This window comes from Physella acuta, unplaced genomic scaffold (genome assembly GCF_028476545.2).
Source record: "Physella acuta isolate Inbredline_101_S28 unplaced genomic scaffold, ASM2847654v3 ptg000537l, whole genome shotgun sequence".
Taxonomy (NCBI): Eukaryota; Metazoa; Mollusca; class Gastropoda; family Physidae; genus Physella; species Physella acuta.
The window spans coordinates 181,668-205,000 of record NW_026732056.1 but is presented as its reverse complement, the minus strand read 5'-3'; the positions used below and the strand labels follow the sequence as shown (position 1 = coordinate 205,000).

General features: G+C 34.3%; 1 protein-coding gene and 1 long non-coding RNA gene across 3 annotated transcripts; both read left to right on the top strand.

Annotated features, from left to right (window-relative positions):
• The first annotated feature begins 4,679 nt into the window (after positions 1 to 4,679).
• Positions 4,680 to 8,045, top strand: LOC131945846 (uncharacterized). The gene is made up of 5 exons (XR_009387636.1): positions 4,680 to 4,797; positions 4,918 to 5,027; positions 6,804 to 6,869; positions 7,625 to 7,690; positions 7,889 to 8,045. It is a non-coding gene; the product is annotated as an uncharacterized LOC131945846 (long non-coding RNA).
• An 11,149-nt stretch (positions 8,046 to 19,194) lies between these two features.
• LOC131945843 (uncharacterized) lies at positions 19,195 to 22,507 on the top strand. Of its 2 annotated transcripts, none has more exons than XM_059306456.1 (5): positions 19,195 to 19,348; positions 20,136 to 20,281; positions 20,478 to 20,522; positions 20,934 to 20,997; positions 21,361 to 22,507. In XM_059306456.1, exons 4-5 carry the CDS (start codon positions 20,961 to 20,963, stop codon positions 22,263 to 22,265), a joined length of 942 nt encoding a protein of 313 aa, XP_059162439.1. In that variant the 5' UTR covers positions 19,195 to 19,348; positions 20,136 to 20,281; positions 20,478 to 20,522; positions 20,934 to 20,960; the 3' UTR covers positions 22,266 to 22,507. The 2 variants fall into 2 exon arrangements, with proteins under 2 accessions (XP_059162439.1, XP_059162438.1); XM_059306455.1 differs by having other exon boundaries at positions 20,478 to 20,558.
• Positions 22,508 to 23,333: the final 826 nt, after the last annotated feature.

Genomic DNA, 23,333 nt, shown 5'->3' with positions numbered 1-23,333 from the left:
TGGATGGATGGATGGATGGATGGATGGATGGATGGATGGATGGATGGATGGATGGATGGATGGATGGATGGATGGATGGATGGATGGATGGATGGATGGATGGATGGATGGATGGATGTCCGCAGCTTTAAGTCGTATCTCTTCCTCAACGAAGCAATATCGAGGACTAGTTCCAAAAGCAAATATGTTAAACAAGTTCCAGGGATAAATGTGAGCAAAAAAAATTCCGGAATTCCTTCCTGATTTCCCGGAAAAGCCCAAAATCCTCGAACAAATGCAGTTTTTGCTCCATATCTCGGCAACCAGATCACTTAGCGACTTGAAACATTTACCAATCGATTCCTGCCATAATTTAGACCAATATTGCCGAAGAAAGTTTTCAAAAATATCTTTTCGTTCGGTCACAAAAAATTAATTAAGAACATTTAAACTGAGCATCGTGTAGGTTTTTAGCGCAAAGCTGGGGTTCGAAAGGATTTTACCATAGCGAATGAGCGGAGGTTCGAAAGGATTTCTTTTAAGCCGCAGGCGAAGGACGAGGAGGGTAAATCATGTGACCTGGCTGGCTTAGCAGCGAACTGCGCGAGCAGTTCTATATAGCAATATAGAGAGCGCGACAACTAAATACCCCCTACACGTCCGCAAATTTTTTTTAAAATCTCGTTAATAAATATTTTTTCTATGTTGTTTTGAATTATTAAAACTACTTGTGTTGCATTATTTATTTGCCGAATATATGATTTATATCGATTTAAAATTGTTATGGATAACATAAGGAAATTGCGCTTAAATTGTCACTAGACTTTTTATTAACTTGTTTTCTGAAAAAATTTATATGTTTATAATTTTTTAAGAAAAAATGGCCTCTGTCAGATCTAACGGCCCTAGGGGGATTTTAGGACGGCAGAAAGTTTATTTTTGTTATGTCCAGGGTTGTTCTACGATGTCGTGGAGCGGCATATGGGGTCGTCGAGCAAAATTAAATTTCGATATTTATTGCTCATTAAATTAGAATTTTACTCGGGGTCACTTTTTAGTCCTCGTCGAGGGCTTAGAGTCTGACCGTCAGTTTTCCCTTACGGCTTAGCAATTTATCGAAAAACATGCACAATGTACAGAGGGTGAGTACAAAGATTGTATAAAGAAATACAACTGGTCAGCTTTGACCGCTTTATCGCATTTTCTCATATATGAAATTAACAGATCAGTACGGGGGAGAGGGGAGGTTAATTTCATTCACTACTGTCCGGTTATTTTAGATCTATTATCTTACCCAGCGTATACCCGCCTGCAAAGTCTGCAGAGTTTATTCCAGGCATCTCTTCGGCCACGAAGAAAGTCTACCGCCCCCCCCCCTCGAACAAAGTGGAAATTATATAGAAAACATACTTTTACCAGTGTCCACCCCACTTCCACCCCCACCCCCCACCCCCCCCCCCCCCCCCCCCACAATAGTCTGGAAGAAACACTGCCCGTCTTATAGTGAGGAGAGGAAGGGGAGGGGGAAATAACCATCTCAGAGTGAACATAGCGTCAGTTTTTAGATGGCTGTTTGGAACATATATATACAATTGTACATATATACTAATTTAGAAATTGATTTTAAAAATACATTATTATAATTTGAGAGTAAAAAATCTTTTGACAGAGGGTCCCCTTTCCCTGCCTGTGCCAGTGGCTACTATAGTTTAGGAATAGATGAGACCCCAGCGGTGACTTATGAAACCATTTCTACTCACGGCGTGTAGAGAAAACGTCTAAGTTTAATGTTGTATAAATATGGATTAATCTGCATGTATCAAGACATCACAATATTTTAATGTGACACTGATCAGAACAAGAAATTCAGTGTGAAGTTATTATTTCGTCTATTAAATGTATCCAACTAAGGCTCTCTCTCCCTATATAAATATATATATATATATATATATATATATATATATATATATATATATATATATATATATATATATATATATATAAATGTAGAGATAGGATTTTGTTTATAAACACAAATCCTATAGCTCTGCAATGTGTCGGTATAATAATCTTGTTGTGGAAATAAAATATTAATGTGTATATAATAAAAGCAGACTATAATATTTGAAATGAACATTATGTTTTAGCATTTAATATTATTTCATGGCAAGATAGAGATTAAGAGAAAGAAGAAGATAATAATGACAACGCCGTCACATTATATGACTGAACCATATGGTTTTTTTATCTGATACAAACAACACTGTTTTGAGGAGATACGTGGCACTGATGAGAAAAATATTAAAAATTATATTTAATTGGTCCTGCCAATGTATCAAACTAAAGCCTCTAAAACCAAAATACATATCGACCAAGAACAAGCAGCAATGTAATAATTTCTTTTCTTTAACCTAAAGTTGATGGAAAAAAAAGCTGCCCAAACAGAAAATGTAAAAAGAAAATCTTTTTTTTTTCTGGTGAAATCGTTGAACCGTCAATTGCTAAAAAAATGTGCCTACTTGTCAGAGATTTTTGAAAACTTCTATAACTAAATTTTTTTTGACATAGCTTTTCCTTCTCATATCGCAGCAATTTCAAATGATGTATTGTACAGCTTTTTTTATAATATAAATACTTTTTACCACTTTTGATTCCGCTAGAAGCTGTTTATCTCTTATAGGTGTACTTAATTTGTAATCAAATTATTATAATTTGACATATTAAATTGCAAAATATACAAAATGTAAAGATTAAATTCACTTAAGCGCGTTAATTGGCATCAATTTATATGAATCCACCTATAAAAAGCATTTAGCAGCCTAACTAACAGTTATTAATTCAAATGGAACAATCATTGCTTTTGTTGTAAATTATTAAATTTGGTATCACCCTCTACCCAAGAAGTCGATGGATATATCAGTAATTACGACTCTCGACAAAACATTTTTCCTCAGACGAATGTTACAACGTTTAGTTGATGTCAATCCCCCCCCCCCCCCCCACGTGACACATGAAACTGTGTCAATACAGTTTTATAATTTCCAGCATCTTTAAGATGATACAATCTTCAGCGCTAAACAGGTTTTTCGATTACATGCCATTTCTTTCTAGAGTATAGCAATTATTTTTTCAATGACAAAGTCTGAATGCAAAAAAATATAATAGTTATCGTCTGTTAGATTAGGATTTAATGTCAATGTTGATCTGGGCTCAGCCTGCTGTAGCTACACACTACGTTAGTAGTGTTAAGTCACAGACTACACGCTATGTTAGTTGTGTTAAGTCACAAACTACACACTATGTTGGCTGTTTTAGGTCACCAACTACACACTACGTTAGCTGTGTTAGGTTACCAAATACACACTACGTTAGATGTGTTAAGGCACCAACTACACACTATATTAGCTGTGTTAGGTTACCAAATACACTCTACGTTAGATCTATTAGAAGATCACCAACTACACACTACGTTAGTTGCTAGGTCACCAACTACACACTACGTTAGTTGCTAGGTCACCAACTACACACTACGTTAGTTGTGTTAGGTTACCAAATACACACTACGTTAGATGTGTTAAGTCACCAACTACACACTATATTAGCTGTGTTAGGTTACCAAATACACTCTACGTTAGATCTATTAGAAGATCACCAACTACACACTACGTTAGTTGCTAGGTCACCAACTACACACTACGTTAGTTGCTAGGTCACCAACTACACACTACGTTAGTTGTTAGGTCACAAACTACACACTACGTTAGCTGTGTTAGGTCATCATCTCCTCATTACATTAGCGAGGTTTGGCGTGGACCATTTATTTATTTAGCTTATTAAAATTAAAACATCTCCAAAAACATATGGCCATCTACTGATTTGGCCTCTTCAGACAATAGATTAGCAAGTGGTTTAGTAAAATGTTTATTGACTTATGTGTGTGAGTGTGCAGGGGCGTAGCGAGGGGGGGGGGGGGCGGGGGGGGGGGAGGGGGTGCGGACCGCACCGGGTGACACCATTTAGGGGGTGACACCAAGGCAAAAAATAGCAAAACATATAGAGAAAAACTTGAGGGGGGTGCAAATCGAAAGTTTGATGGGGGGTGCAAATCAAAAATTTGGGGGGGGGGGGGGTGCAAATCGAAAACTTGAAAGTTTGTCCCCGAGAAGGGTCGCTTCGCCTCTGGGGGGTGACACCATTAAGTGCCGCACCGGGTAACACCCGACCTCGCTACGCCACTGTGAGTGTGTATGTTTGCTAGACGCCTTTGGTACAAATCATATTAAAATATTGTAAATTTAAAATTCTAAATGCACTGAAAATAATATTTAGAATAAAACCTTATAGGCCTATAGCTATACCACAGCTTAAAATGCCCATTGATAATATGGCAAATTATCAGAGAATCTTAAATTACACACCGGAATAAAACAAATGTGTGTTTGTTCCCACCATTGATAAGTTGTATTGCCTTAACGGATTAATATAGATGCAAACAACAGAATTTAATTAAATGGTTAGCTAAGCCTTTGCCCGCAACCCCGACATATTTAAAATGTTGAGCAGTGTTTACCGGTAACTCTTCAGTTTTTTTATATTTTCCTGTTTGTCCATTCTCTACTACCCTGCGCCAAAGCGGCTTTCTCTCTCTCATCACTTGCTACGCCTCTGGGCAAAATCATTTACGTTTCTTTAAAAATTCAATGCAACCATCTGGCGTGTTTGTAGGATGAATAAAGCGGACACAAGACAACAACAAACTTTGTCTAGTTAAAGAGAACAAATATACAAGTATAGGAACAAGTCAAAGCTGCTTACCCGGTGAGTAAACAAAACAGTGAGTGTGTTGTTAGAAAAACTTAGCTATCTTCTTATACCTAAATATTTAAATAAAATTATTATCAATGGGTTGAATTGGTTATCCAAAATACTTCTCAACAGACCAGCAGATCCCTGACCAAGATGATTGTGAACAAATTGATCTTACTAATGTTGTTGTTATGCACAATTTCGGGGGAAATGTCTTTTCTAAGGCAGTATAATAGAAAAACGTAAGTTTAGTCCAACCTCAGGTTCTTAGGTTTCATAAGGTTTAGTCCAACCTCAGGTTCTTAGGTTTCATAAGGTTTAGTCCAACCTCAGGTTCTTAGGTTTCATAAGGTTTAGTCCTGTATCAGGTTCCTAGGTTTCACAAGGTTTAGTCCTGTTTCAGGTTCCTAGGTTTCACAAGGTTTAGTCCTGTATTGTGTTCCTAGGTTTCACAAGGTTTAGTCCTGTATTGTGTTCCTAGGTTTCACAAGGTTTAGTCCGGTATCATGTTCCTAGGTTTCATAAGGTTTAGTCCGGTATCATGTTCCTAGGTTTCATAAGGTTTAGTCCTGTATTGTGTTCCTAGGTTTCACAAGGTTTAGTCCTGTATTGTGTTCCTAGGTTTCATAAGGTTTAGTCCTGTATTGTGTTCCTAGGTTTCATAAGGTTTAGTCCGGTATCAGGTTCCTAGGTTTCATAAGGTTTAGTCCTGTATCAGGTTCCTAGGTTTCACAAGGTTTAGTCCGGTATCATGTTCCTAGGTTTCACAAGGTTTAGTCCGGTATCATGTTCCTAGGTTTCATAAGGTTTAGTCCGGTATCATGTTCCTAGGTTTCATAAGGTTTAGTCCTGTATCATGTTCCTAGGTTTCATAAGGTTTAGTCCTGTATTGTGTTCCTAGGTTTCACAAGGTTTAGTCCGGTATCAGGTTCCTAGGTTTCATAAGGTTTAGTCCTGTATTGTGTTCCTAGGTTTCATAAGGTTTAGTCCTGTATTGTGTTCCTAGGTTTGACAAGGTTTAGTCCTGTATTGTGTTCCTAGGTTTCACAAGGTTTAGTCCTGTATTGTGTTCCTAGGTTTCACAAGGTTTAGTCCTGTATTGTGTTCCTAGGTTTCACAAGGTTTAGTCCTGTATTGTGTTCCTAGGTTTCACAAGGTTTAGTCCTGTATTGTGTTCCTAGGTTTCATAAGGTTTAGTCCTGTATTGTGTTCCTAGGTTTCATAAGGTTTAGTCCTGTATTGTGTTCCTAGGTTTCACAATATATTATTTAAAACCCTCAGTGTCACTTATTATCCTTTTAACCAAAGTTATCATTAGATGAGCCGTGATATGATACTGGCAGATGAAATTGTGTTATTGTACAGCATCATATTTTCAATGGTATGGTAGCGGTAACAGGATCAGTTCTAACATTCAAATTTAGTAAATCTGAACGAAACTACATTTTAAAATTAACTAGCTTAGAATCTTAGTCCAAACTAAAAAATTTTAAACTAAAATTATTTTAGTCCAAACTACCTTATTATCTCGTTAATCTGGAATAATTGATATAATTGAAAATTGTGAAACTGACGAATTTGGTATTAAATGAATAGCTGATGGTGTAAGTTTTCACCCCTTTCAAAAAACATGATCTCACACACATATGAGTTCAATGCCGTGCTTTGAAAATAACTTAACAACTTTCGGCGAATCCATCCCTTTTCAATCCAACTCTCATTTTGAGTTTAAAGCCCCTCGTCTTCGTTCTCAACAACGCGCGACATGTCAACAAATGAACATAGAAAGGAATAAATAAATGAACAAATAAATAAATATACATATAAATATACAAATAAATATGATATATATACATATATATATAATATATATATATATATATATATATATATATATATATATATATATATATATATATATATATATATATAAAGTATGTGGTTTTTAATAGATGATTTATAATTTATTTAAGAGAAAAGCGAAAATTGTTGTTTAAAAATGCTTTGCTAAAACTCAGGTGCCAGTCGCCAGGGCAAGATTGCTCGCGTTATCCTTGCTGCAAAAGTGATAAAACAAAATGCAGGTAATTCGTACGTTTACATAGTAATAACTTATTGCATCTAATAATCGTTGTATTTTAGATAGATGCATCATAAAATGTGTTTAAACTTTAAAAAAATATGTATAATGATTCATGTATACTTATACATTCAAATTTTAATGCACGAACAATTACCCATACACACACAAACACACACACAGATATATATATATATATATATATATATATATATATATATATATATATATATATATATATATATATATGTATGTATATATATGTATGTATATGTATATATATATATATATATATCTATATATATATATATATATATATATATATATATATATATATATATATATATATATATATATACATATACATACATATATTTATGTATATATATATATATATATATATACATATGTATATATATATATATATATATATATATATATATATATATATATATATATATATATATATATATATATATATACTGTGCTTTTTTGTAAAAAAATATTATTGCGCGCAATTTAAAAATTAAACTTCAATTTTAACAAATATTAATAATAAATGTTAAAATACAAGAAAAATAATAATTTTTTCCCAATATTGAAAAAGGGGCCGACAGGCCGTACCGGTGCGTACCATCAAAAAGCACTGTTGATATATATATATATATATATATATATATATATAGAGAGAGAGAGAGAGAGAGAGAGAGAGAGAGAGAGAGATAGAGAGAGAGAAATTAATACACATTATACTTACAGTTGGATTGGAAATTACCTAAGATGTCGCAAAATTTAATTATCTCCTACTAACTTTGCTTAAAAAAAGTAAGTTGACATGTGTCGTGTTGTTTGTGGTCTCTAGGTTTCACCTCTACTATAGAATGTAGAGTTTAAACAAGATTTAAAAACATTATTTTGTTTTTTCTTTTTACTTTTTTACTAGATTTAGTACAATTGATTTTATAACAACCTCTATACTGTGACACATTGCCACACCTATTAACAATTTAATAATTTCTTAAGTTGCAGTGTCAGTGTCTAATGTTTCAACGTAGGTAGACTGCTTGCACCACGATGCTTGTTTTCTATTTACATAACTATATCAGATAAATACAATTAAAAGTATATGGAAATTCGGTGTATCATGGAAATTAATTTCATTTTAACATATTAAAGTAATTGAAACAAAATTAAAACGTTGTTTTTTTAATTATTTTCAAGAGACGTCGTGTATTTGTATTTCATGGAAGGCTTTAAAGTCGCATGTCAACATTTACTCGGCGATTCGGAATATTATTTTTTGACTATTTAATTCAAACCAAAAACAAGTCACAAAATACCCCACCTTACACAGTGAACATAATAAATAAATTAAATTTCACTATTGCGTTTTACATTGTGGTTATGTTTTGGACCTGAACGTCCTTGAGGCTGATGAAGTAGAGTGCGTCTGTTTCTGTGACCTCCGCATTTGGAGTTTCTGTTGTACCATTTTGAATACCAGCCTCCTCTGCTTTCCCTAACCCGAGTCATGTGTGATAGTAGAGATCTTCCACCCCTCACCCACAGCCCACCATGCCGGACCATGGACATTCTAAATATACATGTTTTTTAAAAATAGGTTTTAAAAATCAAAGTTAAGAAGAAAAAGAGAAAGAATTAAAATATGAACAACACATCTAAAAGTTTGATGTGAAATTAACACAAGTTTAAATTTTAGTATCGGGGCTATGCACTTTGTAGGATTTCAATTTTTCAAAAACCTATTCAAAGATTGGCACAAAAATGAGTTTTAAATAAACCGGGAGTGATCTCCCCTAAACTTTCTCGGATATTCTAATATAAATCTACGAGGGATGGCAACTCAGGACATAGACAATATTTGTAATCCATTTTTAATTACTAAAACTTTTTATAATAGAATGGAATCTCGTAAAAAAAAATAATAATTGCACACTAAGTAAACGACTAATAAAATGTGCATAATAGTGCGCAATATTATTAGTACTTTATAAATCGGAAATAGCCGTAAATTAGTACTCCCGATTAACGGAAATTACTCAAAATTTGACAGAAGGTAGAAAATTAGATCTTTTACTTACATGTGAAATTTCATTTATCGATCTGAAATAATACTCAAGTTATAGGCTTTTGAAAAATTCAAAGTAGAAAAAGTACCACTTCCGGTTATCGGAAATCGCTTAAAAGTTGATACGAATCTACGATTTTGATAAAATACTTATATATGAAATGAAATTTCATCAACCTAGCTGTAACGGTACTCAAGTAATCGTGTTTACACACAGACACACACACACACAGACACACAGATACACAGACATACGGACAAGATTGCAAAATTTTGTTTTTCCGTATCAGTGAGGTGTATAACGTCGAGATTTGTAAAAATCTCGTTTTTTTTTTTTGCACGATTACAAGACTTTCTCTATACTACGTATATACGAGAAAGTAAAAATTATATTTTCGTCCCCCGGCCACAAGGAAACGACATGGCCGTTTTTTTTTCTTCTGTTTTTCTCTTCTTTTTTTAAATTGTTTAATGTTTTGATTTTTATTGTTAATGTTGTCTACCTAAAGAGCCCAAGTCTCGTTTTTTCGTCATTTATCATTTTGTCATTTTAACAATACAAAAACGAATTCGATTCCTTTTCAATATAATGAAGCTATTTCTATCTAACTATAAATATTGAGTGGCAGAGAGCAAGCAAAAAATTATATGTTATATATAAAACTTTGCAACATACTGTAATGATAATCCTTCCTAATTTTTAGTCAACAAAGGATTTAAAACGTTTTATAAAGACAGTATTTTAAGAGAGGGATTTAAAAAGTTGTATAAAGACAGTGGTTTAAGTGAGGGATTTAAAACGTTTTATAAAGACAGTGGTTTAAGTGAAGGATTTAAAAAGTTGTATAAAGATAGTGGTTTAAAAAGTTGTATAAAGACAGTGGTTTAAAAAGTTGTATAAAGACAGTGGTTTAAGTGAGGGATTTAAAAAGTTGTATAAAGATAGTGGTTTAAGTGAAGGATTTAAAAAGTTGTATAAAGATAGCGGTTTAAGTAAAGGAATTTAAAAGTTTTATAACGACAGTGGTTTAAAAAGTTGTATAAAGACAGTGGTTTAAAAATTTGTATAAAGACAGTGGTTTAAGTGAAGGATTTAAAAAGTTGTATAAAGACAGTGGTTTAAAAAGTTGTATAAAGACAGTGGTTTAAAAAGTTGTATAAAGACAGTGGTTTAAAAAGTTGTATAAAGACAGTAGTTTAAGTGAAGGATTTAAAAAGTTGTATAAAGATAGCGGTTTAAGTGAAGGAATGTAAAAGTTTTATAACGACAGTGGTTTAAAAAGTTGTATAAAGACAGTGGTTTAAAAAAGTTGTATAAAGACAGTGGTTTAAAAATTTGTATAAAGACAGTGGTTTAAGTGAAGGATTTAAAAAGTTGTATAAAGACAGTGGTTTAAGTGAAGGATTTAAAAAGTTGTATAAAGACAGTGGTTTAAAAAGTTGTATAAAGACAGTGGTTTAAAAAGTTGTATAAAGACAGTGGTTTAAAAATTTGTATAAAGACAGTGGTTTAAGTGAAGGATTTAAAAAGTTGTATAGAGACAGTGGTTTAAGTGAGACGACTGCCACCATTGGCCTGAGTCTCTTTACTGTAACAGAACAAAATGAAGCGGTCATCAGGTCATCCTGAGTTAAATTTAGTTAATTATTAACCACAAATGAAGTTTTAAAATCCTTAATGCGCCACCCTATTATTGATCAGACAAAGCCGTTAAATCGTTTCGTTTAGTCTGAGGTGACATCTGTTATCCTAATCACAGGAGCTGATGGTGTCGTTGATTCAAGATTTCGTAAACTTCTAATCGTCAGGTAAATGCGTCCTATACATATATAGAGCCTATACATATGGTGATAGTCGGCGTTGTCGAGTCGGTAAAGCTCATGGTTGCTAAACCGAAAAGTCTCGAGTTCGAACCCTCGGGCAGATGAGGCTCGTTAGCTGGGGACAGTCACTCTTCTAGGAGAGACAACTCCAAAATTAAAACAACTGCTGCCTTGTAGTTTATTCTTGGTTGGACAAAGGCTATGGAAGCAAATCCAAAAAGAAAAGCAGGCTGAAATCGGAGTGAATTGCCTCAATGGCGCATAACCAGTTGACACGTAACGCTTAATTGTGTTGGAGGCGTGGTCGAGTCGGAAATAAGATCATGGTTGATAAATTCGAACAAAGTCTCGAGTTCAAACCCACTGGCAGATAAATCTCGATACCCTTCGACACTAATAATTAAGAACGAAGAAGAAGAAGAAGAAGATATGGTGATAATAAACTTATATTTCCTCTGGTACATTGAATGTTGTTGTTTGTAATCATAAAGTTGGGTGACAAGAATTTGTTTTTACAACCTAACTTCTGCAAAACAATTTTGTTTTCTTTTTGTTAACAACTTATGAAAAAAAAAGTGTTTCCCCGTTTGTTCTAGAGCAAAGGACTTTTTGCAAGCACTAATAATCAAATAAACAGTTAATATTATTTTTGTAATACAAATCTTAACGGTGTAAAACATTTATGTTAACGAAATTATTCATACTGCTAACAACAACAAAAAATCAAGCATCAGAATATTTTAATACTGAAGGTCTAAAAAATCATCTTTTATTTGTAGTTATTTAAATAGTAGTGTATTAATATATATTTCATGAAAATCGTTTATTTTCTACTTTTTAGTGCATTATTAAATAAAAGCTAGTTAGTAAAACGTTTTTATAAGGTTGTAAGGTGTGGTGGGGCTGTCAGCTGTAGCCAACCAAGGTTCACTTCTGTTATATTCAAGGTTCAAACAGGCATTATTATAACATTATTATTATAACATATAGCAAGTACGCGAATTTTGATTGGGTTTTTAAAACAATATATGTGAAACATCCCTAGTTCAATGCACAATCTCACCCGTGTTATATACCCTGTTTCACATGTGTGTCTCTAAATCACTCGGGTCAAAAGGTCAATGCTTTTTAAGTTCGTTCTACATTTGTCGGTGTCTAACCATCCAATGTGCCACGTCAGACCCTCACTACAACTAAGGACGTGTTTTCCCAAATTTAACACCCAGGTAACGCATTCCTATCAAATTACTGCCTGTCCATTTCAGGTAGGGAATTCACTAATGGTGAGCATGGTCTGGAACATCCCCCCCCCCCACCTACACATTGCATTTAATCAATGTGGGTTCTATTACTCTACTAATTGAAATAAATTTAGCTCTGTAGTGTGCCCCAAATAACTTTACAGACAGATCTACTAAGAATCAAAATACTTTAGTTTAAACACTACTTAAAAGCATGCCCGTACTATTCATAAAATTCAGAGGGGCACAATTATTCTAATTATTCTAATTTTTCTAATTATTCTAATTATTCTAAACGATACCACTACAAGTTATCAAAAAAAATATGTTCATGCTTATTCTTGAGGTTATCCTTAAAGCGTATCAAAACATTGTAGGCATTCTTATTCTTAAGTATGTTCATTTAATGCATCAAACATAATACATTTACAGAATGCCACTACAATTTCACAAAAAACTGAATGGGCGTTATTACACTACAAATGGCAATGTAGTACACGAAAGGTGCCCCAAAACTGTATTATAATAATAATATGGGCAAAATACTCGTTGTGTGCACTTAAAATGTATTATAATGAACATGTAGATAAAAACGTTAAAGTGCTCCCAAAAAAAGACACAATGATGATGGGTATAATAACTGTATGGGTGCACTAAAATATAATATATAATTATAAGCATAATTACTTTCGAGATAACGTTACAATATATAAAATGAAAAATGAGCATATAGATGTCTATAAAATATTTTTAAAGCAAAGTGGGTATATTACTGAATGACCTAAAAATACTATATAAATAATAGACATACGAATATACGAATAACTACTTTTAAGATGCCACTACAGAATCTAAAAATAAATGTTGATATAATTACTTTACGAATGTCTTTGAAAATTAATATAATGAATATGGGCATAATTACTTTAAAGATGCCCCTGTAGTGCATATGAATTATATGGGTAAAATTTCTCTAAACGATGCCCCTACTAAATACTAATAAGTAAAGATCACATCAGTGGCGGAACTAGAAAAAATGGGCCACCGCGCAAAAAAAAAAATTTGGGCCCCCCATATATATATATATATATATATATATATATATATATATATATATATATATATATATATATATATATATATATATATATATATATATATATATATATATATATATATATATATATATATATATATATATATATATATATAAACACAATACGAACATAGGATACTCATTTCTGGCCTGATCGGGTTTTGAAAAAAAAAGTTCAATTAAATCTAATCACAACATGTCATGTGTATCAGTGGCGGAACTAGAAAAAAGCCCCCCCCCCCACGCAGAATTTTTTTGGGCCCCTATATATATATATATATATATATATATATATATATATATATATATATATATATATATATATATATATATATATATATATATATATATATATATTATATATATATATATATATATATATATATATATATATATATATATATATATATATATATATATATATATATATATATATATATATATATATATATATATATATATATAAAACAAGGTTCGCTCTCAATTAAAAAAAAAATTCCATCTGGTACACAAATAAATCAGAGGTTTTCCAACACACGAGCTGGCCCCTATCTAAATCTGGTCCAACACACCAAACTGAGGCTTTCGTCAAAACGTTACTAACCGTGTGCCCTGTTTTCCAGAAGTTGAATTAAATGTTAACAATGTCGGCAGTTCATTTCTTGGATCTTAGGGCGCGGGTTTGTCCACACTACCAACTAGACACGCCAAGGCATGCTGTAAATCCCTCGGCGACGGCCCAGGTGTGAGGGGAGTCACGGGGCTCTTGGAGCTACCGGTAACATTACTGCACGGGTGATGGGTGCGACACATTGTTTCTTCCGGCAGAGCTTCCCCCCCCCCCTCCCCTCCCCTGAAAACAGTCTACTCTGGAAGAAACATTGGTGCGACACCTAATTAGATTTAGTCATCGAGTGTTGTAGCGAGACTTATTCCTAGTGTTGTGGGAACTTTTAAACGACTGTCTGTGGGGGCCAACCTGCTCATATGTGATGCGCTCAGGATGACACTTACGCCGGTTGTATTCAAGTACTAACCTCATCCGCTTATGCAGGATCACGGGGCGCTAAATCACATATTTCCGTTAGGAGTCCCCACTCAAATATGTACAAATATTAGGCCTATGACAGAAACCTTTGCGGGGCTGTACTCAACAGCTTCCCAAGTTTTCATGGCGATTGGGTGAATGATGCAGTAATGCATAATAATAATAGAGAGAAAAATGTTTTTCGCATGTACAACTATATGTGGTCAGGTCACGCGTTTGATAACTTCTGATTTAGGGGAGGGGGGGGGGGAGTAACAAAAAGCCAGACCCTCACACACCCCCACCTAAATGACTATTAATAAGGTTCAATTAATTCTAAACGTTCTAATTAATTTCTAAATAATTATATAAAAAATAATCTTACCTGCCCTGTTTTGTGAATTAGATGTGCCTAATACTATGAAAGTAAATTAATATCTGTTGACTAGATCTAGTGCTGTCTAGTGTCTGACAAAATGTGCTGAAGTGGTGAATCGTACGGTTAGGAAGTAGTTCCTAAACGATACATTTATCTCCTCGATACTTATGAGGTTGAGAAAGAGGGATGGGATAGGGGTCGGCTCGGGAAAAAACTTGAAAGGGACAACAAAACGCCTTGATCTACGTACGTCAGCATCGCCCATTGTAAAACTTACTCAGGGGAGATAATTTGAAGTATAGGCCTTAGAAGTTTACTATGATATTTCTTGTAAAAGCAAAAACAAGTAAACGTATATAAAACTGAAGTTTCTAGTATTATATTTTTTTAAATTATTTGTAGGATACAAGATAGTACAGGATACAAATTCAACCACTATCACAAACACATATTAACATTGAAAAATGTACAATGGATTTCGGGTCCCCTACCAATGCCGCATCATGAAAGCCCACTTCACATGAAGCGGCTTTTCGTGCTATGGACTTTGTTGTTTTGCCGGCGACAGCGTGTGTTTGATTGTAGAGAAATAGAACTCGGCCTTGACGATGGTTAAAAAATACAACTATAAATAACTGTTTTAAATATGTAAAAAAATTGTCTTGACAATTTTTTAACCCCCTTTTTGGTCCCCATCCCCTGCCCCATCCGCCACAGTACACTTTGGAGGATCGGTCAAACAGTTACGTGTTCTCTATTTAGCTATCAAAGGGAGGGGGGAGGGGGGCAACGAGTCAAAGAAGTCATTCAAATTTGAAGAGTTGCCTATATTTTACACTGTAGTTTGTGTAATGGATTTTATCTTTTGCGGAAGAGCGTGGTATAGTGACTGTAAAATAAAGATAATCGTACCGCAGCTACAGTGTTTTTCTTTTACAAACCAAATATTAAGGCAAAAATTAAATTCAAAATGTTAAAAAAAATATTAATTTTGGTCAGCCGTGGGCCCCTAAACGGCCTGCCCCCCCCCCCCCCCCCGCGCATTGCGGGGTCTGGCGGGACTGTAGTTCCGCCCCTGTTCATCAGGTAAATGAACAACTACTGACTAGTGTCTTTAACAAAATGTGCAGAAGTGGTCAGTTTACAGTTCATAGACGGTTCGTTAATCTATGCATTACATCATATTGTAAGAGTAAGGGTGTGGTGAGGGGTAGAGGTGAGGGGGAGGGGGGGAGAGTTGGGAAGGGAAGGGGACAAGAAAGCGCCGATAAACATCTACATCAATAGTGCCGACTTTTTCCGATCGTCTAGAAGACCAGGAAAGTCGCCTCGCCGCAACATTTCCCCAGCCCGATTTCAAAGCGTACCGGCACAGTCAAATTTCAGATGCTTCGCTGAAGGGAGATAACTTAAACTTTTACAAGTTTATCTATACAGTTGTTAAAGTAAAAATGAACGCAATTGTAAATGTATGAGATCGAAATAAATAATTATATTTTTTGTAGAATTCAGGCCAGTAGTTTAAACACACAATCATAGATATGTATTTTAATAATGTAAACAATATAACAATGCATTTTTGTTCTCCTAATCGACGCCACTACAAAAAGTGCGGTAGGTTATGTCTTTGAAGTTGTCTATATGTCTGGCGGTCTCTCGAGCTATAGTCTGTGCATTTTTCTCAAAGACGTTTGCCGACTATCGTGTTTGTTTGTAACTGTAGAAGAAAGATAACTCGACCTCCACCTAATTTTTTGTTTTTAATTTTTTTTTTTAATAATTTAGCCAGGATTTTTGGGCCCCCAATCGGTCTGGGCCCCCCCGCATTGCGGGGTCTGGCGGCACTGTAGTTCCGCCCCTGGATCACATACTTAATATAAAGTCTGGATTTATTAAAGGAATATCAATGACTACCATGGGACTGACCTTCACAGATTTCCGCTTTTTCTATTCAATTTTTGCGATACGGAGAGTATAAGAGAGTGTCTATTCGTACTTCACTACGAATAGCCCTCAGAAGGCTATTTGTAGTGAAGTACAAATAGCCTTCTGAAGGCTATTTGTACACTGACCAATCAGATTGTCGGAAACTATCTGTACACTGGCCAATCAGATTAGCGGAAGCTATTTGTACACTGGCCAATCACAGCAGTGGAAAATCCCGCCCAGTTTAGCCTAATCAAGCTTAGGCCTACTAGCCTTCAAAGTACTCGTGATACTACACCCCATGCGGATCATCTCAACGACAGAATCGTTGTATGATCGGCTGGATACTACCATACTAGATCTAGTTTAGAGCCGCTCATTCGACAAGAAAGTTTTTATCGTGATGGACGCCATGATTTTGGATCGTTTTGTTCTAAACAGTTGTTTTGACAGCTACAAGGAGTTGGAGGCTGCTATTAAAGTTTTGGAGGAGTTTCAGAACTGTGTTTTTATTAAAAAAAGTTCTAGATCTAGGAAGTTGAAGGTAAGTTAAAAGTTAATCCAATTTCTTCATTGTGGTAATTTATTGCTTTGCCCTTTCTTTAGGTAGGTAGATCTAGTCTAGATTTAGATCTAGATCTAGATTCTACGTATTAACGTATAATCGCCCGCGACTAGATCTAGATCTACATCTAGAAATCTAGTTATGTGAAAAACAGGTCGCTCCTTTAATAATTAATTTTAATTAACATTTATTATATTTATAGGACTATTGATCTAGTTTTGAAATTTACAAAAATGTACGCCTAAAAGATAGATTACCCTATCGTCATGATTACCATTAGATTCTTGATCTAGAATGAATGACTTTTGTGACACTTTTTTTGTCAATTTTGAATGTTTTTTTTCAGTTATGTTCAGCCACTGAATCTGAGAATTTGGTGTATGAATTTATACTTTATGAATGTAAGCATGGTGCTGAAAGGAAATCAGCTTCTAAAGGAATTAGACCAAATCAAAAGTTAGTAATGGTGCCTTTTGTGGTTGTTTTATTTTCTATTTCTATGTTTATTTTACTACTTATAATTATCTTTTACATATCCTTGGGTTTTATAGTCTGTATTAATTCGATCAGGGAGAGGGGGTGCGGACCGCACCGGGTGGCATCATTTAGGGGTGACACCAAGGCAATAATAAAAAAATATAGAGAGAAAAATTTGATGGAGGGTGCAAATCGAAAATTGAAAGTTTGTCCCCAGGAAAGGTCCCCATGTCTGGGGGGTGGGGGGTGACATCTAAATTTTAATTAGAACTGACTTATATATTTTGCCTTTGTTTAAGATCCCTGAAGTTAGGATGCACATCTAGACTTCGTGTCAAAACAATGCAGGTGGATGACAGGTGGAAGCTACAGGTTGTGCAGTCAGACATGACACATACAAATCATGTTTTGTCAAAAGAGGCATGTCCAGTGTTACAATATTGGTTGCTGATTAGTGCACTGGTTAGAGAACTCATAATTCTAGTTTTCAAGTGATCTCTTACTTCTTTTTAGGTGGCAGATGCCCTACCAGAAAGACGTCGTGTGGTCATGAACCCAGTTGTTGAGACCCTCCTTCGGTGCACTTCAATTTCCAACACCGATGTGAGAGATGTAATTTTCTCTGATCAGAATGTGACAGTGGCACCAAAAGATGTCAGCAATTTGCGAGCGAAATTAAAGCCAACACACAAAAAAGGGACAGACCAACAAGAGGCAGAGAAGATTTTGAATGGGATAGTGAGTGAGGGTGGGAGGGTTGATTTTGGTAGGAATGAGGGGGGGGGGGGATTTTGTTTATTTAGTGTATATGACTAGGGACATGGTAGATACCTTAAATAAGTTTCCTGAAGTTTTGGTGATGGACAACACCTACAAAACTAATATTTATAATTTGCCATTGTTAACTATTATGGTTGTTGACAATAATGGTAGGGGTCGTCCTGTCCTTCATGCTTTTTTGAGCTCAGAGCAGCAAGTTGTTCTTGTTCGCTGTTTGCTGTTTTTTAAAGATTGCTATAAGCATTCTGTTCCTTGTTTTTTTATTGGTAAAGATTTTTCTGAGTTAAATTCCGTTCAAAAAGTTGAACATAGGTTCAAGAGGAAAATGTATTCTGAGTTTTCCAGCATTACCAATTCTCCTGGCCATTTCATTGAAACTATTTTGCCCACTAAAAGTATTAAAACCCCTGAACAGAAATTTTTGTTAGCTTCAAAGCTAATGAAAGACATTTCATCTTATCTGTCATTATTAGGTGATGCTGACTTCACTGAGAAGTACAGTCAGCTAGTTGATTTATTTTCGCTCTGGCAAGGTGTTGTAGAGACTCAGTCTCTACCAATTGTTAATCCTATGCCTTCGGCTACTGCTAATGTAACTTTTCCTACATCAACCATTATTGTTGATCCTATGCCTTCGGCAACTGCTAATGTTACTTTTCCTACATCAACCATTATTGTTGATCCTATGCCTTCGGTTACTGCTAATGTAACTTTTGCCACATCACCTATTATTGTTGATCCTATGCCTTCGGCTACTGCTAATGTAACTTTTGCCACATCACCTATTATTGTTGATCCTAAGCCCCAATAGAGTCCCCCTCCCCCCCCCCCCCCCCCCTGCCCGCCCCCGGGCCACTGCTCTGTTTGCTAGACAAATAAAGACTTTATGTCGAATGTACATCTCACTATTCTTAATAAACATACATAACGGGTAGTTCCGATTACTAAAACTGACGATGGCTTCAAGTGTCATTTGTTTTATCCCTCTAACACTTAATGAATGAAAACGAAACAAGCAGCCATCTTAGTAGTTCGCTTCTAGCGCTTGGGCCGTGAGATAATATAAACAAACAAGCATTGTAAGTATATTAGTATAGTAATACATTTAGAATTTAGATCTAGAGTCTAGATCGAATCTAGATCTAGATATAGTAATAATTGATTAATTTAAATTACATGCCTACTGCCTAGCCAGCCTTGCCTAACTAAGTAACTAATTCAGTACTAGATCTAGATCTAATTGTAATGTCATCAAAAATAATTTATAAGTATAGGGCAGGGCCTATAAATATATACTAAGAAATTATTGATTAGAATTAGAGAGGCTTAGCAATAGGCCTGGCCTATGGAATTTAGCAATATATAGCAATATAGTCTTTCAGTAAAGTACTAAACTATTCAATCCATATATTGTAATTTTGTACTACTGGTAAAGACCTGTTAATTCCACAACTATATGTAATATTATATATTTGATATGCAATAGCCTTGTAAAAATAATATGTATTAAAGTACTTGTGGACTAATATTAGCCAATTGATTCATTTCATGTTCAAGCTTATCATCACTAGTTTATGCTGATTAGACATACAACTTCATCAATCTTGTTCTTAAAATGATACTTCAGTCATTGACTTAGTATCTATAACTAAGCTATAGCACAAGTATGTGTCCTGATATTGTAAATACATGGTATTATATTCATTTTTGCTTGAAAGTGGTATTTTAAGTATTCAACATATATAGTGGCAAGAATATTTTTAAAAATTGTGTAGTGGGCCTATGCATTATAAAATTGTAACTTGATATAATTTCAAAGTATACCGGCCTGAACTATTGTTATTTATTATAGGTTATTTATTATAGGTTCATCCTATTCATATCAGAAAAGTAAACAGAAGTATATGAGCCCACAACCAAATAATTGACTGGATGTTACACAGGCTCTGATGACATCAGACTTCATGTAAAGAAGATTGTTAAATTAAACGCACAAATCTTCACAATTGTTGGTGAGTTTTCATTTGTGCGTTTCTCTGTATATCATTACTATTCAGTCACACCACTTATGACAGTTCAAACTATGATACATTGAAAATGGCTTATAAATAATGTTATAGGAATTAAGTTTTGGTTATTTTTTAACTGATGTCTTTATAAAATTATGTAAAGTCTTACATTTTTATATTTCTGTCCTTGTGTTTGCAGAATGTTTAGACTTTGAGACTAAAAATTTGCAGCTGCATGTTGTAGGTAAGGATAAACAATATTATTTGTAGCTTTTCAAAGGTAAAATGGAATAAATCATTTGAGATGGTATTGTACCCTCATAGACCAGTATTATAATACACTTGCAACATCAGCATCTTGATATTCTGGTTACAACAGCATGATTACATTGTGCATTTTCAGCAAAAAAAGTTTATATATGGTTTCAAAGACTGCTTTAAAATTAATATTTATTTTCATTGTCCATGCAAGGACTTATAAGATTTTTAAAAATTTAAAACAGTCCTCAAGGTATAATATATGTAAGATACAAGCAGAAAAGTATAACATATGGATCAAAATATAATATCTGCAACATCATCATAATTTCTAGAAATCTAATGCCATCATTTGAACAACAACTGGTAAAGTCCAAAATTCACATTTTTTTTGCAGGAAAAAACAAATTTAAAAGATCTAACAATGGATACAATACCCAAAAAATCTGGCTTTGCCCAAGGTAAGCAATTAAAATGTATATTACATTGTTTTAAGTAAACATTCAGTGTAGGGCCTAAATTATGTAACCTGGTCATATTCCTTAGTTATTAACTTTTAAAGTATTATAATGTCATAAATATTTTGATGTTGTTTAGGATTACATAACAGTAGATAATAATATTACCTGGAATATTTAAAGTTATTTCTGTAAATATCATTTTGAAATATTCTGCAGTGTAGGCTGTCTCTCAGAAAAATTAGTGATGTATGAAATTCTTTACTATTTATCTCTTTTATCTCCCCTTGTACCTCTCCAGGACATCATGAAACCGAGATCATTTGTAAAAATGTATTCTTTAAATGTTGGCTGTGTTTTTCCTAGGACATCATGAAGCCGAGATCTGCTATGGAGGTGAAGCTGACTTACACAAGCACTATACCGGCTGTAAGAAGAATCCAGGTCATGTCAATTTTATACCTGTTAATGATTTTAACATGGATCATCTCCCCTCACGTTATCGTGATGTCATCATGTTGGAGGTAATCAAAGCTTTGTCTGCCCTAACTGTCCTGATAAAGGTCAAGTACACCAGTCTAGACAGGCCAAAGTCTTTTCCATGCTTCAGTGGTCAGTATCCATTTTATAACACCAGAGGACGTGACGTGTTGAGGACAGGGACGGGGAGGGTGTGGCAGGTGGTCAAGTACACAGAGAGTGACAACAAGGGCACTTGTCCATGTGGCAAGTGTCAACACTCGGACACACCCAGCAAAGTGTGGGGGGAGGTTTTTGTGAGCACAGCCACACACGTGGTGTTTGATGAGAGTGAGGCGAGACAGACCAAGTGTGTTGTAGGTTTTGATGACAATAAAAGTCCTGGGGTCAGTCTTGATGGCTGGGGGGTGAGGGGGGCAGACATCGAGGGAGACGGGTGTATGTTTACATGTGTGTCATGTGACTTAGAGTTGGTTGATAAACTGGACAAGATGTTGCAGCACTTTGAAGGTCTACGTGAGAAATCAAGGGACAAATACAGGAAAATTTTTGGGTTGGACAAGTTGGCCGTTATAGTGTCACATCCTCATGGCTGTTCTAAACAGGTCTCTGTAGGACAATGGACAGACAGACATGAGGGGAAAGTTTTGTACAAGTATACAACATGTACATGTACAGGCTCCAGTGGAGCATATGTCTACTTGCCAGGATATGATAGGTGGTCACATCCCCACAGTGGATCAAACTGTGAAGGAAATTATTGTGGAGAGGGTTGGTTATTGTTGTATTGATTGATCTGTACCTGTTAGTTCTCTCCCTTGTCTAATGTAAAAAAAAAATGGCGACTCCCTACATTATATTTTCTTTCATTTTCATGTCTTTTGTTTAGAGCTGCTAGACACATAAACAAAATTATAATTATAAACAGATGCTTAATTCTGAAAACTTGTGCTTTTCTATATTGTATTATTAATTATAAGAATGCTGATACTAACAATATGCAAACTGATGTCAATAAACGGTTTGAAGATTACATACTTTTCTCCATTCATTTTGATATCGTTGATAATCTGAAAGTTTTCTGTGGATGATAAACATTTTTTACTCCGTTATGTTATATAATACATTCATATATATATATATATATATATATATATATATATATATATATATATATATATATATATATATATATATATATATATATATATATATGTATATATATATATATATATATATATATATATATATATATATATATATATATATATATATGTATATATATATATATATATATATGTATATATATATATATATATATATATATGTATATATATATATATATATATATATATATATATATATATATATATATATATATATATATATAAAACTATAAACAATATATAAACCATAAACAATAAACCGATCGCAGATCACATAGCATGTTTTCCAAAAACAACAAATTTTCTTAAATTACTAGACAGAGAGACAGAGTGGTCTAGTGGTTGATAGTTAGACTGCTAACCCGTAAATCTTGAGATCGAATTCGGGCCAAGTCAGTAGACCGTCCATGAGTCCACCCAGCTGTAATGGATACTCAACTCAAGTTAGGGACAATAAAGGCGGCTGGGCATAGTGCCGACCACGCTATCCCTTTATATGCTGAGGTCACAGAAGCAGGTAAACTCTACTGCCCCATAGACCGTCAGGCCAAGTCAGTGAATCTTAGATTTTAATGACCGTATTTAAAGTGTAGCCGCTAATATTCTGAGATAAATATACTTGGTAAAACAGTTAACTGCGAAAAACAAACAAAATCAATTCTACCAAATGTGTTTTTACAACAGGAAAATATA

Coding starts and splice junctions, on each gene's coding strand:
- LOC131945843 (XM_059306456.1), top strand. CDS start 20,961: ATGGATACAATACCCAAAAAATCTGGCTTTGCCCAAG. Junction 20,998..21,360: donor AAAATCTGGCTTTGCCCAAG/GTAAGCAATTAA, acceptor TGTTTTTCCTAG/GACATCATGAAGCCGAGATC.